Source organism: Anopheles coluzzii, chromosome X (genome assembly GCF_943734685.1).
Source record: "Anopheles coluzzii chromosome X, AcolN3, whole genome shotgun sequence".
NCBI lineage: Eukaryota > Metazoa > Arthropoda > Insecta > Diptera > Culicidae > Anopheles > Anopheles coluzzii.
Window position 1 is genome coordinate 19,133,520 of NC_064669.1, and position 16,429 is coordinate 19,149,948.

At 48.0% G+C, this 16,429-nt stretch overlaps 4 protein-coding genes and 1 long non-coding RNA gene across 5 annotated transcripts; 4 read left to right on the forward strand and 1 right to left on the reverse strand.

Annotated features, from left to right (window-relative positions):
- The first annotated feature begins 1,121 nt into the window (after positions 1 to 1,121).
- On the forward strand, positions 1,122 to 3,531 carry LOC120948585 (serine--tRNA ligase, mitochondrial). The gene has a single exon (XM_040365106.2). The coding sequence runs from the start codon at positions 1,268 to 1,270 to the stop codon at positions 2,567 to 2,569; it is 1,302 nt and encodes a 433-aa protein (XP_040221040.1). The 5' UTR covers positions 1,122 to 1,267; the 3' UTR covers positions 2,570 to 3,531.
- Positions 3,532 to 3,646: 115 nt separating this feature from the next.
- Positions 3,647 to 9,167, forward strand: LOC120948594 (uncharacterized). Its single transcript, XM_040365118.2, has 3 exons — positions 3,647 to 5,779; positions 6,008 to 6,248; positions 6,342 to 9,167. Exons 1-3 carry the CDS (start codon positions 5,164 to 5,166, stop codon positions 6,457 to 6,459), a joined length of 975 nt encoding a protein of 324 aa, XP_040221052.1. The 5' UTR covers positions 3,647 to 5,163; the 3' UTR covers positions 6,460 to 9,167.
- Positions 9,168 to 9,430: 263 nt separating this feature from the next.
- Positions 9,431 to 12,133, forward strand: LOC120948578 (lysosomal Pro-X carboxypeptidase). The gene is made up of 4 exons (XM_040365093.2): positions 9,431 to 9,714; positions 9,948 to 10,159; positions 10,246 to 11,304; positions 11,561 to 12,133. The coding sequence occupies exons 2-4, from the start codon at positions 10,014 to 10,016 to the stop codon at positions 11,799 to 11,801; spliced, it is 1,446 nt and encodes a 481-aa protein (XP_040221027.1). The 5' UTR covers positions 9,431 to 9,714; positions 9,948 to 10,013; the 3' UTR covers positions 11,802 to 12,133.
- Positions 11,713 to 12,913, reverse strand: LOC120948600 (trafficking protein particle complex subunit 1). Its single transcript, XM_040365131.2, has 3 exons — positions 12,436 to 12,913; positions 12,141 to 12,350; positions 11,713 to 12,023 (listed from the first exon to the last, which is right to left on the reverse strand). The coding sequence occupies exons 1-3, from the start codon at positions 12,532 to 12,534 to the stop codon at positions 11,895 to 11,897; spliced, it is 438 nt and encodes a 145-aa protein (XP_040221065.1). The 5' UTR covers positions 12,535 to 12,913; the 3' UTR covers positions 11,713 to 11,894.
- Positions 12,914 to 13,048: 135 nt separating this feature from the next.
- Positions 13,049 to 15,170, forward strand: LOC120948610 (uncharacterized). Its single transcript, XR_005750962.2, has 3 exons — positions 13,049 to 13,350; positions 13,419 to 13,471; positions 13,541 to 15,170. It is a non-coding gene; the product is annotated as an uncharacterized LOC120948610 (long non-coding RNA).
- Positions 15,171 to 16,429: the final 1,259 nt, after the last annotated feature.

The following is a 16,429-nucleotide window of genomic DNA, read 5'->3' on the forward strand; positions in this document are numbered from 1 at the left end:
TTAATATAAAAGAGATATATGATTTCGACCACGAAAAAAATTATTACAGTAGAACGTCGATTATCCGGGTAGCTTGGGACCGGACGGTTGCCGGTTAATCGATTTGCACCGATAATGGACCAAGAAATGTCAATTTCATATAAAAATGAAAAAATTCACTAGTTTTATGATTAATTTACTTTGAATCAATAGATGAAATGTTAGTAGAATATTATATGAATCAATAACTATAGGTTTAACAACTGTTCATGAACAAAAATGAATTTCGAAAACACCACTGGCACTACAGAGCTGTACAAAAAACTGGTTGCCCACTTGGCTATCGCTGTAAATGTTCGCTGTACGCTTGAACAGGTGTCACATTTATGCGCACGGTTAATCCACCCGCCGGTTAATCCGCCTCCGGATAATCGACGTTCTACTATGTTCCATACAAAATGTATGGCCTACACGGGTAGGCGGTTGTACGGTTACGTAGAGCTTTTTGGTCGTACACAAAACGGTTAATGCTGGTAGGTAAACCATCTACAGTAGAACGTCGATTATCCGGGGACGGATTAACCGGCAGGCGGCTTAACCGTGCGCATATACCTGACAGCTGTTCATACGTACGGTGAAAGTTTGCAGCGATAATCAATTGGGTAACCAGTTTCTTGTGTAGCTCTGTAGTGTCTAGGGGTATTTTAGAAATTCATTTTTGTTCATGAACAGTTGGTAAACCTACAGTTATTGATTAAAATAATATTCTACTAACGATTAATCGATTGATTCTAGGTGAATTAATAACAAAACTAGTGAATTTAATATGTTTTATATGCGTTTGACATTTCTTGGACGATTATCCGTGCAAATCGATTAACCGGCAACCGTCCGGTCCCGAGCTGCCCGGATAATCGACGCTCTACTGTATATTAAAAAAAATATCTTCTCGTGATATGGAATTTTCGTTTTGCAGATTAGCATCCTTCCCCCCCCCCCCCCCCCCCCCCCTCTCCGCGATCAACACGTCATTTTAACAGAGTTAAAAATTTCAAAAACTACCAAAAACTACCGATACAATTTTGGTGTTCCTACCGAAATCCGCCAAACGAATCTGGCCACACTGATATGACGTTTCTCGTTGTCAACAAAAAACGTCACAATAAACGGCTTGCGGCGGCCTGTTCGTGTGTTTTGGTGCGATAATTAATGTGCAAACCGTGTTGGAGTGGCCGGCTTGCATAATGCGATAGCAAGTTACGACAAAAGTATTACGGTTGGGCCGAACATGTTTCTACCAAAGTGTGTGGCCACGGTACGGCCGGGCAGTTGCATCATCCGGCACATGTCCCAGCGGCACTTCAACCTGCCGCCGGCCTGCTTCGACACGGACTATCTACTGAACCCGGCCAACCGACAGGCGATCGAAGCGAACATACAGCACCGAAAGGGCATCGGCGACATACAGCTGGTCCAGCGTATCAACGAGCAGCTGTGCGCCGCCCCACAGTCTGAAAGTGAACGGGGCACGCTGCAGGCGCAGCTGGATGCAGAACTGGCCAAACTGCCCAACCGCACCCATCCGGCCGTGGTCGGGTACAGGACGGAGCCGCGCATCATCGAGCGCTACAACGAGCATGCCAAGCGGACCGACCGCAAGTACTTCCAGTTTGGCGACATCTGCAAACGGATGAACCTGTATCGGATGGAAAACTTGGGCAACTTTACCGGCCACCGGTCGTACTACCTCACGGACGAGCTGGCGGAGCTGGAGCACGCGCTGATCTGCTACGCGGTGGACAGTTTGCGACAGCGCAACTTCCAGCTCGTCACCGTGCCGGACGTGCTACCGGGGCGCATCATCGAGAGCTGCGGCATGAGCGTGCACGGCGAGCGGAACCAGGTGTACAAGCTGCACGGGCGGGACGGGCGGGAGCCGCTGTGCCTGTCCGGCACGTCGGAGATGGCGCTGGCGGGGTATCTGGCCGGTCGCGTCCTACCAGCGGACCGGCTGCCGCAGAAGCTGATGGCCGTCAGCCGCTGCTATCGGGCGGAAACGTCCGCCCTGCAGGAGGAGAAGGGCATCTATCGGGTGCATCAGTTCACGAAGGTGGAAATGTTTGCCGTCTGCCAGCCCGGCCAGTCGGCGACCGTGCTGGAGGAGTTCCGGGCCATCGAGGTGCAGCTGTTCGACCAGCTCGGGCTGCACTTTCTCCTGCTCGACATGCCACCGTGCGAGCTGGGCGCACCGGCCTACCGGAAGTACGACATCGAGGCGTGGATGCCGGGCCGCGCCATGTACGGTGAGATATCGAGCTGCAGCGACTGCACGGACTACCAGGCCCGGCGGCTCGGCATTCGGGTTCGGACCGGACAGGAGGAAACGTTCGCCCACACGGTCAACGGGACGGCGTGTGCGATACCCCGCATGCTGATTGCACTGCTGGAAAACTTTCAAAACGAAGACTACACCATCACCGTGCCGGAGGTGCTACGACGGTACATGGGCGGGAAGCAGCTGCTGCGCCGCCGGAAGGTGCTGCCGGAGCTGAAGCTAACTAAACGCCTCGTGCAGGAGGACACGTTTTGAATAAAACAAACAATCAAACAAAATCGCCCACCCACTATGATACGCGCATCTAGCGAAAAAGTGAGGAAAATGAGATACGCACTCTGAAATGAGATACTCAAGAAACAGCAATCAAAAAATGGTTTTATTTTTCCCCTTTGGTAATGCTACTCGAGAAAGTGTGAGGGAATATCGGCGATCGAACGGCAATTCTCGCCGATCAGCAAAGCCGCGAAACGGAATCGTTTTCGACTGTTGTGCGTCGCCTCCGCCCATGGATTGGAAGGGTCCACAGCACAAGCCAAGATTACCACCCCTTACCTAAAGTTATCCCCCTACCCGCCGAGCAGTTGGCACACGAGATGGAGATTAAATCCATTCGAAAGAATTTATGAGCTCCGGAATGGGAAATGAATAGCCGCTGCAGGGGAGCCACGCACTCCCGGCTCATGTGACGTAGAACCGATCCGTTGAGAGCAGCAGGGAGGGCACACAAACATAATGCGAAGTCGGCGAGCTGCGAACCAATGAGGCGTAAAAAGTGTGCGATATTGAATATCGGTAGCTACTCTAGTGATGGGAAAAATGAAGTTTTCGTCGGAATCGATTCCGGATAGTAGATCCGGAATTTATTTCCGGAATCGGGGGGAATTGGATTGGACTTTGGAATCGGAATCAGCTACGGAGTCGTAATCGGTTCCTGAATCGGCTCCAGAATTAGTTCCAGAATCGAAAACGGCTACGGAATCGGTTCCGGAATCGGAATCGTCTCTGAAATTGGAATCGGTTCTGGAATTGGTTCCGGAATCGAAATCGGCTCCGGAATTGAAATTGGCTCCAAAATCAGAATCGGCTTCGAAATCGAAGTCGGTTTCGGTATCTCCATAAGAATTAGCGTTTGGATCCAATGATGTTACGTATTGTTAGCCGTAAAGAATAAAAAAAATACTTGTAAACGATCCATTCTGATGGAGATTCTCGGACTAATGTCGCTTCTGAAATTTATTTCAATGCAAGAACTGATTCTCCCTCCGCAGCTATTTCCATTACTGGAGTCAATACTGATTCTGTTACCAGTGCATATTGCGAATCCCAGGTCGGTTTTGATTTCGGAGCCGTTTCTATTTCTGGATCTGATTCCGAATCCGATCCGAACCAATTCCGGAGTCAACTTCTAAATCGGCTCCGGAATTGACTCGGGAATCGGAATGGATTCCAGCACCGGAATCGGCGATCCCGGAATCGATTCCAGGGTCAACTCTGGAATCATCTCCGGAGTCAACTTCGAAATCGGTTCCGGAGTCAACTCCGAAACTGACTCCGAAACTGACTCCGAAGTCAACTCTGGAACTGCCTCCGAAGTCAACTCTGGAACTGACTGCGAAGACAACTCCGAAATTGACTCCAGGGTCGGAATCGATTCCATCATCGGTATCGGCTCCGGAATTGATTCCGAACACGAAATCGGAATCGGGTAGGACCGATTCAGTGCTTCCACCACTACTAGCAACTGTATTCTATTGGCGGCAAATCTAGAGCTTGTTAGTCGGGGGACAACACAGGGCAGGGTGAGGACGGGATAGTGTGTGTATCGTCATCATACGAACGACAACGGCCAGAGGACCATCTAAGGGTCAGGTCTTAACGCCAGAATCGAAATTGCTCAGAAAGCTTTCCATGGGCCATAAACGCAATTTCTCCAGTTCCTTTGCCTGCAAGAAATTGCTGATGTTTGAGAAAAGCTATTTTTTAAGAAAAAGAATTTGTATTGAGTTAAGAAGCAGTAGCAGCTTCGTACCTGAGTAGTTACAGGGTTCAAGCACAATTTTATCGTTTCCTCACTCGTCTCCCATCAAATCAACCTCCCGCGACATGTGCAACGACTTTACCGCCCGACTTTACCGATCATGTGGCAAATGAAGCACAACGGATGACGCTCGGGCTTGGTTTGGATGCCGCAGCACCACCCCATTCCCGCCACGAAAGATTGCGATCACACGGGCGTGTGCCCTCTACCCGGGAAGGGGTGGTCGGGGCGAGCGGGTATACACCACCATAGTCTGCAATCTGCATGCGTGAGCTCAAATTGATTTGAAACAATTCAAATTGTCTTGCGCGAGTTTTTGGCGATGCCCCGCGCTCATCCGGGGTGTAGCGACCACGTGGTGTCAGCGCGGAAGGAGGTGTGTGATCGAACTTGGCAGGCTGGGAAAAATGGTTCAACCTACCCAGGCATAACTCTGCGCCACCTAACGCGTGTGCGGTATAAAAGCAAACGGTCGGCAGATTGTCGTCTCATTACGCCAGCTGTGGTGTAACATCCCGGATCGTGGCTAGTGGGTTCCTTTCGGAGTTAGTGTCGCCAGCAGTGGTAGCAGCAGCAGCAGCAGCAGCAGCAGCAGCAGCAGCAGCCGGCAGGACATACCTCTCAACCTCTTCTTCTATCAAACCACCGCTAAACCGAAATTCTTCGCCGTAGTTTGTGCCATTGTGCTGAGTGCCGGAAAGTGTCGGAAGTTCCCAGGGAGAGGGCCGTTAAAAACAAAACCTTCGAGTAGTTTCCAACGTGTCTCTAAAGTGTCGCCTCGCAAAGTGAGCCATACTTCGGCGCGATAATGTCCTACATTGGCAACACATCCGATGTGGAGCAGGAGAAGAACCTGTCCGAATACCGGCGGCAGCGCAGCTCCAGCAACCTGATGCCGTCCGGCGCCAAGCAAACGGTCGGCAGCCCGAAAATGTCGGACGTCCTGTGGAACGACAAGCGGGCGGCCAGCCGGGCCGTCAACGCGTCTGACGACGACGACTCGGAGGTGTCGGACAGCGAGAACTTCCTCGCCAAGGGCGCGTTCCTGCTGACGCCCTCGCACGAGCTCTCGATGGACCGGGCCGCGCTGATCTGCGAGAAGATGAACTTCAAGGGCTGCTTCAGCCTGACGAAAACCGCTACCGGGATACTGTTCAAGTTTTCTAACCCGGAGGACTACCAGGCGGTGTTCAAGAAGGGCTTCCATAAGGTGACCGGCGCCCGGTTCTACAAAAAGATTGCCATCCCCTGCCGGCCGCAGAAAACGTTCATGCTGTACGTATTCGACGTGCCGGAGGACCTGCCGGAGGAAGACATCCGGCACTCGCTGTACCGCTTCAACTCGGTGGTCGAGGTGGTCCGGCTGGTCGTGCAGTATCAGAAGCCCGCGATCCAGCCGGATCCCGGTCAGATGCACGCGACCGGTAAGTGGCCTCCCACGCTCCACCCTTCCCGCGCAGAGCCACTGATTCGGTATCTTTCCTTCTCTTTTTCTGTTTCTTCTCTTTTTGTCTTGTTCTTCCAACAAATTTTTGCTCTCCACCCATTTCCACACAATCCGCCATCCCGTTGTACGGGCTGTTGCCGGTCGTGATTTTTTTTTATTAATTTCACCTCCATCCTACTAAACCACCCCACCACCCGAAAAACAGCTACCGGTGCGTCCCAAACGAAGCCCCAGGTGCCAAAGCTGCCGACTACCAAGCCGATCGACGAGCAGGACGTGGCGCTGCAGAAAGAGTCGCCACCGCCCCCGATCCGCATCACGCTCGCCTCGCTCGAGGAGTACAATCACCTACTGCAGAACGGGCTGGACTTTTACGGGGCGACCTTCTTCCCTACCGAGGCCCAGCTACCACCGCACGCGGCCAAGATTGCCACCAAACGGGGCACGTAAGTGCAGCCCGGAGCCGCAGGCGTTCGCGGTGTACCGTACTAATGTCCTTCCCTCTCCCTCGACCTTTTTTTTTTATTCTTCCTCCCCAGGCGTATGATAGACGGTAGCATTCCTGGGCGTGTGCGCGAGCTGCTGCCCGTGTTTGACGCGGCGGGATTTAGCAAAATTCCGCCCCCGGCTTCGAAAACAATTAAACCGCGCCCATAAACCGTAGTCCCTACCCCGCGCCCGCAAGACTCACAGCCAGTCCGGGCCCCAGCGTGACCGAGAAAAATCATCATCATCGTCATCATCATTACCATCCATCTTCTGCTTCCCACCATCCTATCGTTCATCTTATTTGCGAACGCATCTTGTCGCGCAGACCAACAATGCACGCATTGCTTCCGCCTGGTGTGCACCCCCCCCCCCCCTCCCCGCGCCAAGAATCCCCGATCAACCCCGCACCACACACGCACGCTGCTCGTTGGGGGCGCGCAACCATACGTGACCGTGGGATGGTTCCGCTACGCGTGATTAGTTCGCCCGCCGATCGGGAAAAACGGGCCGCGGATCCACCGCCATAAATCTGTCCGAAATCATCTGCCCAATCTCCAAAGCGCGCCACTGCGGTGGGCAACCGACCGTGCTCTTCTAATCACTGTTTGTTTTTCTCCCGTGTCGCGCAACTGCGTCTGGCGAATTTAAATCCCGTAACACACTCACACACACACACACACATACTCACACACACACACACACACATACACACACACACACATCACACACAAACACATACACCTACGACATATTGATCCGCCTAGCACACATTTAAGCGTATTAGCAAACAAAACAAGCGCTTTTGTTCCTATTATGTATGAAGCTGCTAGCAGCCTTCCGGTGCCTCGCGGCACTCGATGTCAAGCGCATGGATTCGTCTGATCTGATTCCACATCCGTTTTTTTATTTTATCATAGTGTTTTTGTTTCCTTCCTCCCTCGAGCAGTTGTTCGTTGGAAGGGAGCAGGAGAGAGAAAAAAACAAAGGTTTCCAATAAAATTTTCCATCTTTCGTCACAGCACAAATTTCCCTACCGAAGCAGAAGCTAGTTATCATTTGAGAAGAAGAAAAAATCATGCAAACGCTTTGATGTTGAACATTTTAAAATTAAAAAAGTTAATTTGGCCAGATTACAGGGCTATGCAACGAAATTTCAAGGGTCCTCTGCATTCAGAAGTGTACGCAGAAATTATGAGCTTTAAAACTTATTAAAATTAATAACTGATGACAACCACTTATGAGACCTTAAACCAAAACCAAAGAATTACTAATCCAAAACCCGTACCCATACCGGTCCAGGAACTGATGCTGAACCCATAACGTTCGTGGAATTGATAATGCACCCATACCGGTCATGAACCTAATACTAAAGTCATACCGGTCCTAGAACCAATCATGAACTCATACCGGTCCTGGAACTGATACGGATCCCTTCTGGTCTTGGAACGGATACTGAACTCGTACCGATCCTGGAACCTATCATGAACCTATACCGGTCCTGGAACCTATCAAGAACCCATGTCTGCACTGGATCCTATCATGAACCCATACCAGTCCTAGATCTGATGCTAAACCCATACCGGACCCAGAACTTATTATTATTATTATTATTATTATTATTATTATTATTATTATTATTATTATTATAATTATTCCTATTCTTATTTATTAGTTTATCTTCAATGGGCCATGTGGCCAAATTGAGATGGGTAACAGTACAAAAAAAAACATAACAAAACCAAATTTTTATCACAGTTCCCTGTGGCCACGACAGAAGTCGGAGACGTTCTTTGTATACTTAACCCATACATGCCCTGGAACCGATCGTGAATCCACACCGGCTTGTAACTGACAATAAGGCAATATCGATTCTGGAACCGAGAATGAACTCATAATGGTCCTGGTACTAATACTGCACCCATATTGGTCCTGGAACCGAATATGAACCCATACCGATCCTGGAACTGATAATGAATCTATACTGGTCCTGGAATTTTTCTTTAACCCATACTGGTTCTGGAACTAATACTAAACTCATACCGGTCCTAGAACATATCATTAACCCATACAGGCCCATGAACCTATCATAAACCCGTACCGATCCTGGGACTGATAATTCGCTTGTACTAGTACTGGAACCTATACTGAACCTAAACCGGCCCTGGAACAGAGAATGAACTCATACCTATCCTGGAACCTTTCATGAACCCATACCGGTCCTGCAACTGATTATGAACCTTTACCGGTCCAGGAACTGATACTTAACCTATACCGATCCTGGAACTGACACTGAACCCATACAGATCCTGGAACTAATACTGAATCCACACTGATCCTGAATACTGAACCCATACCGGTACTGGAACAGATAATGAACCCATACCGTTCCTGGAATCGGGAATAAACTCATATCGGTCCTGGAATCGATCTTTGACCCATATTGGTCCGGGAACTGATTCCGAAACCGTATCGGTGAAGGAACCACTCGTGAACTCATGCATTAATGCGCTCCCGATTGCATTAATTTTCTGTAACAGTACCTATAACAGTTCCGGATTCAGATTCGGTATGATACTTCCCGGTCTGCAATCGATACAGTTCCAGTTCCGTTCGACAATCCATACCCGGTAGTACATGTGCAGCGTAGGAAAATTAGTAGAATTTGTACGGTGATATGTAATATACCGTGGCTTGCGATCGCGATTGTTCAAATCGCAACATTTACCGGTTTTTACCGCGCTCATTATATTATTCGCAACAAAAACAAAAACAAGTGGTTGACAAGGTGTATTCGTATTCCTACCGAGCTCCCGTTGAAATGGCTCTTGTTCGAACTGATTTCAAACCTTGTCAATCTTAACGCCGGATTTGGTTTTAAAACCATGCAAACAAAATGTGTGCAACTGCAGGCAATGTGTGTCTAATTCAAATGATTTATCACATTACTCAACGTCTCTCTTTTAGAACATTTAAAAAAAAAATACTTAATTGTTTTAAAAGATAAGCTCCTAGGTTGCTAATTTAAACGCTGTGAAGAGCTTAATTGACGAAAACTTTCGTTTTGCGCAACATGAAATTATTTAATTCAATGAGAACTGCCAAAACAACGCATAATGTAAAAAAAAAACAAAAATCAAAAACAAATATTTGTTGAGCACCGTCTGGAGGTGTAATTTCACTCTATTTCTACAATTTGCAACTTGGAAACGGTTGGCGATCCCTGGCGTAAACGATCGCTTGACCGCCATTGGGGCGTATAAAATGCATTGACGGATGACTGGCGGCCAAGCGGTACAGATAGCACTGTGATCAGTCAGTCAACTGCCTCAGCCAAGCATCGATCGGTTGTTGTCGGAGATAGAGACGGCAGAAGAAAACAAATCGCCTTAAACATCGCTCTTGTTTCATACAAACAGCAGTTTGGTAAGTGCCAATGTTTACCTTTATCAGCTTCATCTTAACAAAATCGTTACAATATGCTAAAGAATTAGATGATAGCTTGGCCCGGTTTTGGATCGAGGAAGAAAACAATAACACATACGGTCGAGTGTACCGATAATTGCTTAATTAGGCGTTCATTGGCGGCCGATCATCCTTCGCCTATAACTGATGTCGTTTGTTCTCCTTTCCCCCCACCTCTCCATGTGTATGGCCAGTTTGGTGCAAAAGGGCTCGGTTGCCCCGGGTAAAGAGCAACGCACGCAGAAAGGAACGTGCGCAAGATGACCGCTGCGCTATGGGTCGCGCTTATCGCCGGACTATCAGCTGCGGTCCGGGACGGGACGGCCACTTACGTGTATCAGACTAAAACGATCGACGTGCCAATCGACCATTTTACGTACACCGGCGAGGCGACGTTCAAGCTACGGTAGGTGTAGCGAGCTACGGCGCAAAAATGCTTCAATGCCCCCGCTAATAATGCCCCACCGCTTCCGGTCTCGCCACTCTTTCCAGCTACCTGATCAACGATACGTACGCGCCGGGCGGGGCCGATCTGCCGGCCAGCCCGATTCTGTTCTACGCCGGCAATGAGGGCGACATCGAGCTGTTCGCACAAAACACCGGCTTCATGTGGGAGCTGGCGCCGAAGCTGAAGGCGACGCTGCTGTTTGTCGAGCACCGGTTTTATGGCCACTCGCTGCCATTCGGCAATGCCTCGTACGATTCGCCCAAGAACCTCGGCTACCTGACGTCCGAGCAGGCGCTGGCCGACTTTGCGCTGGTGCTGCGCACGCTAAACCCCCCGAACGGGACCACCCGTGCCCGGCCGGTCATCGCGTTCGGCGGCTCGTACGGTGGCATGCTGGCCGCCTGGATACGGATCAAGTATCCGCACCTGGTGGCGGGAGCGATCGCCGCGTCCGCCCCGGTACGCCAGTTCGCGGGCGTGACCGACTGCGGCATCTTCAACCAGATACTGACGTCCGTCTACCAGGTCGCGTACACGGCCGACTGTGCCGACAACATACGCCGCTCGTGGACCACGCTGCAGAACTACTCGACCAGCGCGGACGGGCTGCGGCTGCTGAACGAAAAGTTCAAGTTCTGCACCAACCTGACCAAGGGGACGGACGTCACCGAGACGCTGTTCGACTATCTCACGGATGTGTACGGCAACCTGGCGATGATCAACTATCCCTACCCGTCGAGCTTCCTGGCGCCGGTGCCGGCCTACCCGGTGCGCGAGTTCTGCGGCCGGCTGGCGCAGAACTACACCGGCGTGGAGCTGCTCGACCATCTGCAGTCCGCCCTGTCGATCTACTACAACTACGACGGCAAGGCGGCCTGTCTCAACATCAACTCGTCGTACGACGGGACGGGCATCAGCGACCGGGGCTGGGACTTTCAGGCGTGCACCGAGATGGTGATGCCGATCTGTGCGGACGGCGTGCACGACATGTTCCCGCCGCAGCAGTGGAACATGCAGACATACGCGGACAAGTGCTTCAAGAAGTACGGCGTGCATCCGCGCCCGGCCAACGCGCTGCTCAACTACGGTGGTGAATTTCTCGAGTAAGTTGTTAGACCCGGTGCAAAAGTGTTGCGGCCAGTGTGTCTGCGTAACGTTCTTTAATCGATTAGCGTCTGTTTAAAACAAAAATCCGGGGGGTTTCAATCGCATCATTTTCGCTACTTTTGAGCTTACACTTTACATTTGCTATAGCATTTAGCTTTGTTTTTTTTTAACAGCCAGAAACGTTAATGATTTTTTCTGTACGTGGTTTGGTTTGCTTGATTGTTTTTTTTTTGTTTCTGTTTTTTTGCACAGTGCGAGCATTACGAACATCGTCTTCAGCAACGGGCTGCTGGATCCGTGGTCCGGCGGTGGCGTGCTGCGCTCGAGCAACGAGAACGTCAAGATCGTGCTCATTCCCGAGGGGGCTCACCATCTCGATCTGCGCGCGTCCAATCCGGCCGATCCGGCATCCGTGACGCGAGCCCGTGCCGTCCACGTGCAGAACATACAGAAGTGGCTGACCGAGTACCGGAAGCAGCGGAAAGTTTACTAAATGGGGGGTTGGGCGAGATGTTTTTCTTTTGCGGAAAGGATTGGGTTGGGTGGCCGGGAGGACATGTTCTCTCTGTGTACACGGCACGAGCGGTTAGATAATTTTGGAACCGTACAGGGGCGACTGCTTCACGAACTCATCCAGCTTTGTCTTAAAGATGTCGGACGTGACGGGCGTACCGAGCGTCCAAAGCGGGTTCCGGACGACATACTCAACCCATATCTGGTGATACGACGAGAAAGAAGAGAGCAAGAGCAAACTAATCATGTAGCAAACTCCATTTAACGCACACACCCACTCTTGTTAATAAAGAGATTTCCAGCTAAGAGAAACACCTGCCTTCGTGTACACGTTCTGTAGAAACTCCCGGATGCCGGTCGACGTGTTGTCCGTGTTGAGGACGAACTTCAGCCCGGACGGTACCTCCAGGTAGTGCAACGCGTACTTGTTCGTTTTGTAGTAGAGGAAGCCCTCCCTCGGCTCCACCGGCGACACTTTGCTGACGAACGATTTGATCGAGAACAGCATGCCGTACATCAGCTTCGCTTCCTGCAAACGAGAACGAGAGAGAGAGAGAAAGAGATACAGTTAGTGCCGATTCCGCCGGGAGACAATACGCCTCCGCCCGCCTTACCTCATCTTTGGTGATGCCCGATTGCTTCAGCCGGTTCCATTCGCCGTAATACAACAGGGTGCCAAGCTTGTCGAAGATGTACAAATTGTAGATCGTCATCGGGGTGAGGGAAGGAGTGTGGGATGGGCGGTCTCTCCGGGACGGAAGTGGAGCGACGGTTTTTGTGCGTTCTGTGTGTTATCGCTCGTCCTCCCACGTCGGTTTTTACTTGCTCTGCTATCGGGGACAGTAGCGTGAGCTCGAGGTAGAATCCGTGGCAAACGGACACGCACAGCTACTGGCCGAGTTTGTGTGCCACGCACTGCACTGATCTGACCTACCAAGACCGCGCTTCTTTTTCTTCTTCTCTGGACCAGCTGGTGGGAGCGATCGGATCCGGCTCCAGCTTCCCGGGCCTCGGACCGTTTGTTTTTTCTTTCTCTCACTCTGTGAAGATTTTGGTGCTAAAAGTGTATTGTTGTCCGCGAACAGATGATAATCTTGTTTTGTTTAGTTTTATGATTTGACCCGTACAGCATGGCGAGGGATTTTTGACGTAAACAAAACTGCTGCATCTCGCTCACTTTCTCTACCCGGTCTTTGCTCGCCTCCCACTTCATTTTGTACGCTTCGTCCACCTTTGTCCATATGCCTTTCAGTGTGTTGGTGACAATTTATACAATGTTGTGTCATGCCATCTCTTTCGCGCATGTGGACGCATGTTATATGTAAACATACTCGTTGGTTGATGTAAATCTGGAGTGCAGAATTTTGTTGATAATTTGCATCGAAATCGACTGTAGTTTAGTGTAAATGTTGCTAATATTAATGGGTAAGGACCGTAGGTTAGGCGTGCAACGCATATAATCGTCGTTCAAAGAGGCTGCACGCTCGCGGCAGCCCGAAAATGTGACCAGGCAAAACATCCGGCGTCGGGTAAATTGTTTTTTTTTCCTTGATTTTAAGCATTAGATTAACAAGGTGTGCTCTTCTTCACCTTGCAGATAAACAAAATGGGCTGCTGTGCTGCTGTAGGAGATGATTTGCAAGAGGGCAAGTATGTTGTGATTGCTCGGCAGTGCTATAGTTTGCGTTACTTTCGATTTGTTTAATTTCTATTTTGTAGACAACTATACATCGGCATCGATAAAAGTGTAGCAACATAAAACGGCATTGCGACACTACCGTAGAATGTTTTTGTGGAATGACGATCTGGGATGGTTAACTGTGGGCATCAGTGCTCGCATGTTCCCAAACCCTCATGCACTGATATGCACATCAAGGGAAAGCAGCTAGTTAACGATCAAGTAACGATCAGGTAAGAGCCATGGCAAATATGTTGTGTAAGTACTGTGCTACGTGTTCCGTGAAGAGTAAAATGTCTTTGAAATATCACATATTACTTTCATAGATGGGGTTAAGAATGTTGATTATGCAAGAAACATGTTCAATTTGTTTTACTCATTTGACCCAAGTAGCCTTAAGAAACTCTATTTGATTATTAACAGTTTTTTTAAGGCCTTAAAAATCAAATAGAGTTTCTTAAGAGAATATGACATTTGCCAGCGTTACAGCATAACGATGTATTCCGTTACCCTCGTTTTTTTTTATTCGGGTCAATATAACACACAGTGTTTTTCAAATTTTATCTACACCATTTCCAATTTATTCAATATTCGAAAAATCATTTTCTTATTTATATAATAATGCGTATTTATTTTCACACCAAAATATTTGTGTTGCTTAACTGTACGAAAACTATGTGTTTTCTTTTATTCCTCTACTTGAATCTGTGGTAATAATAAAAAAAATAAAAATTTAAAAAAAATCATAGTTTTTAAGTAATACATGTGAAGAGTTTGATAAAGGGTACAGGCGGTCCCCGAGATACACGGTTAATGGGGACCGAAAACGGCCGCAAAATACCGCGTATCTCGAATTTCCGCGTAAGTCGAATCTCGTGATTTCCAGCTAAAATATCACAAATTTTCGTGTAATTTTGCAAGTAGGGGGCGGTTTTAGTCATTTTATGAATTATTTGATATGATCCTGACTGAATATAACAGTTTTAAACATTTTTAAAAAGTTTTTAACATTGGATCGAAACGGAAATTATTTGGCAATTTACAATTGATGTGTCAAAACAGTACAATTTTCTCAAAGAACTGTCAAATTTAGAAAACCGTGTATCTCCGAATCCGCGTATAAGAGGTACCGTGTATCTCGGGGACCGCCTGTATGCAATATTAGCAAATGAGAAAAATCTTCATAAAAATATTTATTTTCTTGGGCAAAATAATATGCTCTTGATGACGATCATTTTTGAGACATACTGTACATGGTCACGTACATGGCGCCTCCATTTCTTATGTCAAAAAGTTCGTCAAGCTTCCTGTGTGTAGCTTGTGTGTAGATGGCAACAAAACCAAGCGTCTGCGACAATATCTATCAGCTATTGTTTAATTTGTGTATCATCGTGCTTTTACAACAGGTCAGTGTATCGATATTACCATTCTCTTCACATGAGCTACATAAGTTTTATATTTCGCAGCATTTTCGATTCCGATAGCGTTTGGACATCATGTTTTCCGTACACGGCAGCAGCTGACCTCCACGATGAAGATTGACGAAATCCGCGTAATGAAAGAAAATTGTGTGATGCGGTTACCTAGTGAAATTGTGTTTTTATTCAATAAACGAATAAGTGTTTTATTTATTAATTTATTTCACGAAAATATAAGCACATTAAGCTTAACAAAGACCTTGCATGTCCCTAACGAAAGAGAAAGAAAAATACAGCCATCTCTGTCAATTTTTCGTTAATTTTGATCTTTTTCGTTAAAAATACCGGTTAAATTTTAAGATTTAACGAAACATTGACGAAGAAAGGAAAGCGTTACGCAGTGTTTTAAGCCCTGGAATTACTGCTGTATGGAAAGCTAAAAGTAATACTTTTAGGCATACTTTTAACGGTTTCTTAACAGGATTGTGCTACTTGGGTTAAAAATATACACATGTACACAAACAAAACAAATCCTGTTGTTTATTTCATCCATGACGCTTGCTTGAAAATAAAACACAAAGAAAAATAATCCCCGGCACCGTAGCTTAAGGAAGCTGCTTAGGCGCTTTTTAGAAGGACCGACTGGAACTTTGATGCTGTTTATCTACTGCAAAAGGCGAATTAGAGCAGCGATCTTTAGCGTGCCAAAATGAGCTGCTTAAGCAATTCTGGCTATTTGGGAATACTGTACATAAAAGGCCATCACCAGATCAGCAGATTCAATAGCGTAACATGTACAGGCGGTCCCCGAGATACACGGTACCTTTTATACGCGGATTCGGAGATACGCGGTTTTCTAAATTTGACAGTTCTTTGAGCAAATTGTACTGATTTGACACATCAATTGTAAATTGCCAAATAATTTCCGTTTCGTTCGAATGTTAAAAACTATTCCAAAAGCTTTGAAACTGTTATAATCTGTCAGAATCATATCAAATAATTCATAAAGTAACTAAAACCACCCCCTACTTGCGAAATTACACGAAAATCAGTGATATTTTAGCTGGAAATCACGAGATTCGACTTACGCGGAAATTCGAGATACGCGGTATTTTGCGGCCGTTTTCGGTCCCCATTAACCGTGTATCTCGGGGACCGCCTGTACGAGGAAACTGAGAGAGCGGTACTTGTTCCGACGCAATGCGTTGCGATTTTGCCAAAATGTATGGGATTTGACAGACGCATGCGTTAACGACGCACGACGCAGCGTCAAAGTAGAAAAATTTCTATTTCGACCAAGGATAATGTATTTAGAAGGTTGATTTTTATCGCTTTTGCTGGGCGACATTGTGGGGGACATCTGTCACTCCCTGCATACAAATTTCATTACCCCGCACCAGCCCTCTCCGATTTTTATACCGGAGCCCCCGGAAGAGAAATGTCAAGTCGAGAAATGTCATTTTGCTCTGAACAACTTCACCTTGTCATTTATAACACCTTGGTTGCGATACG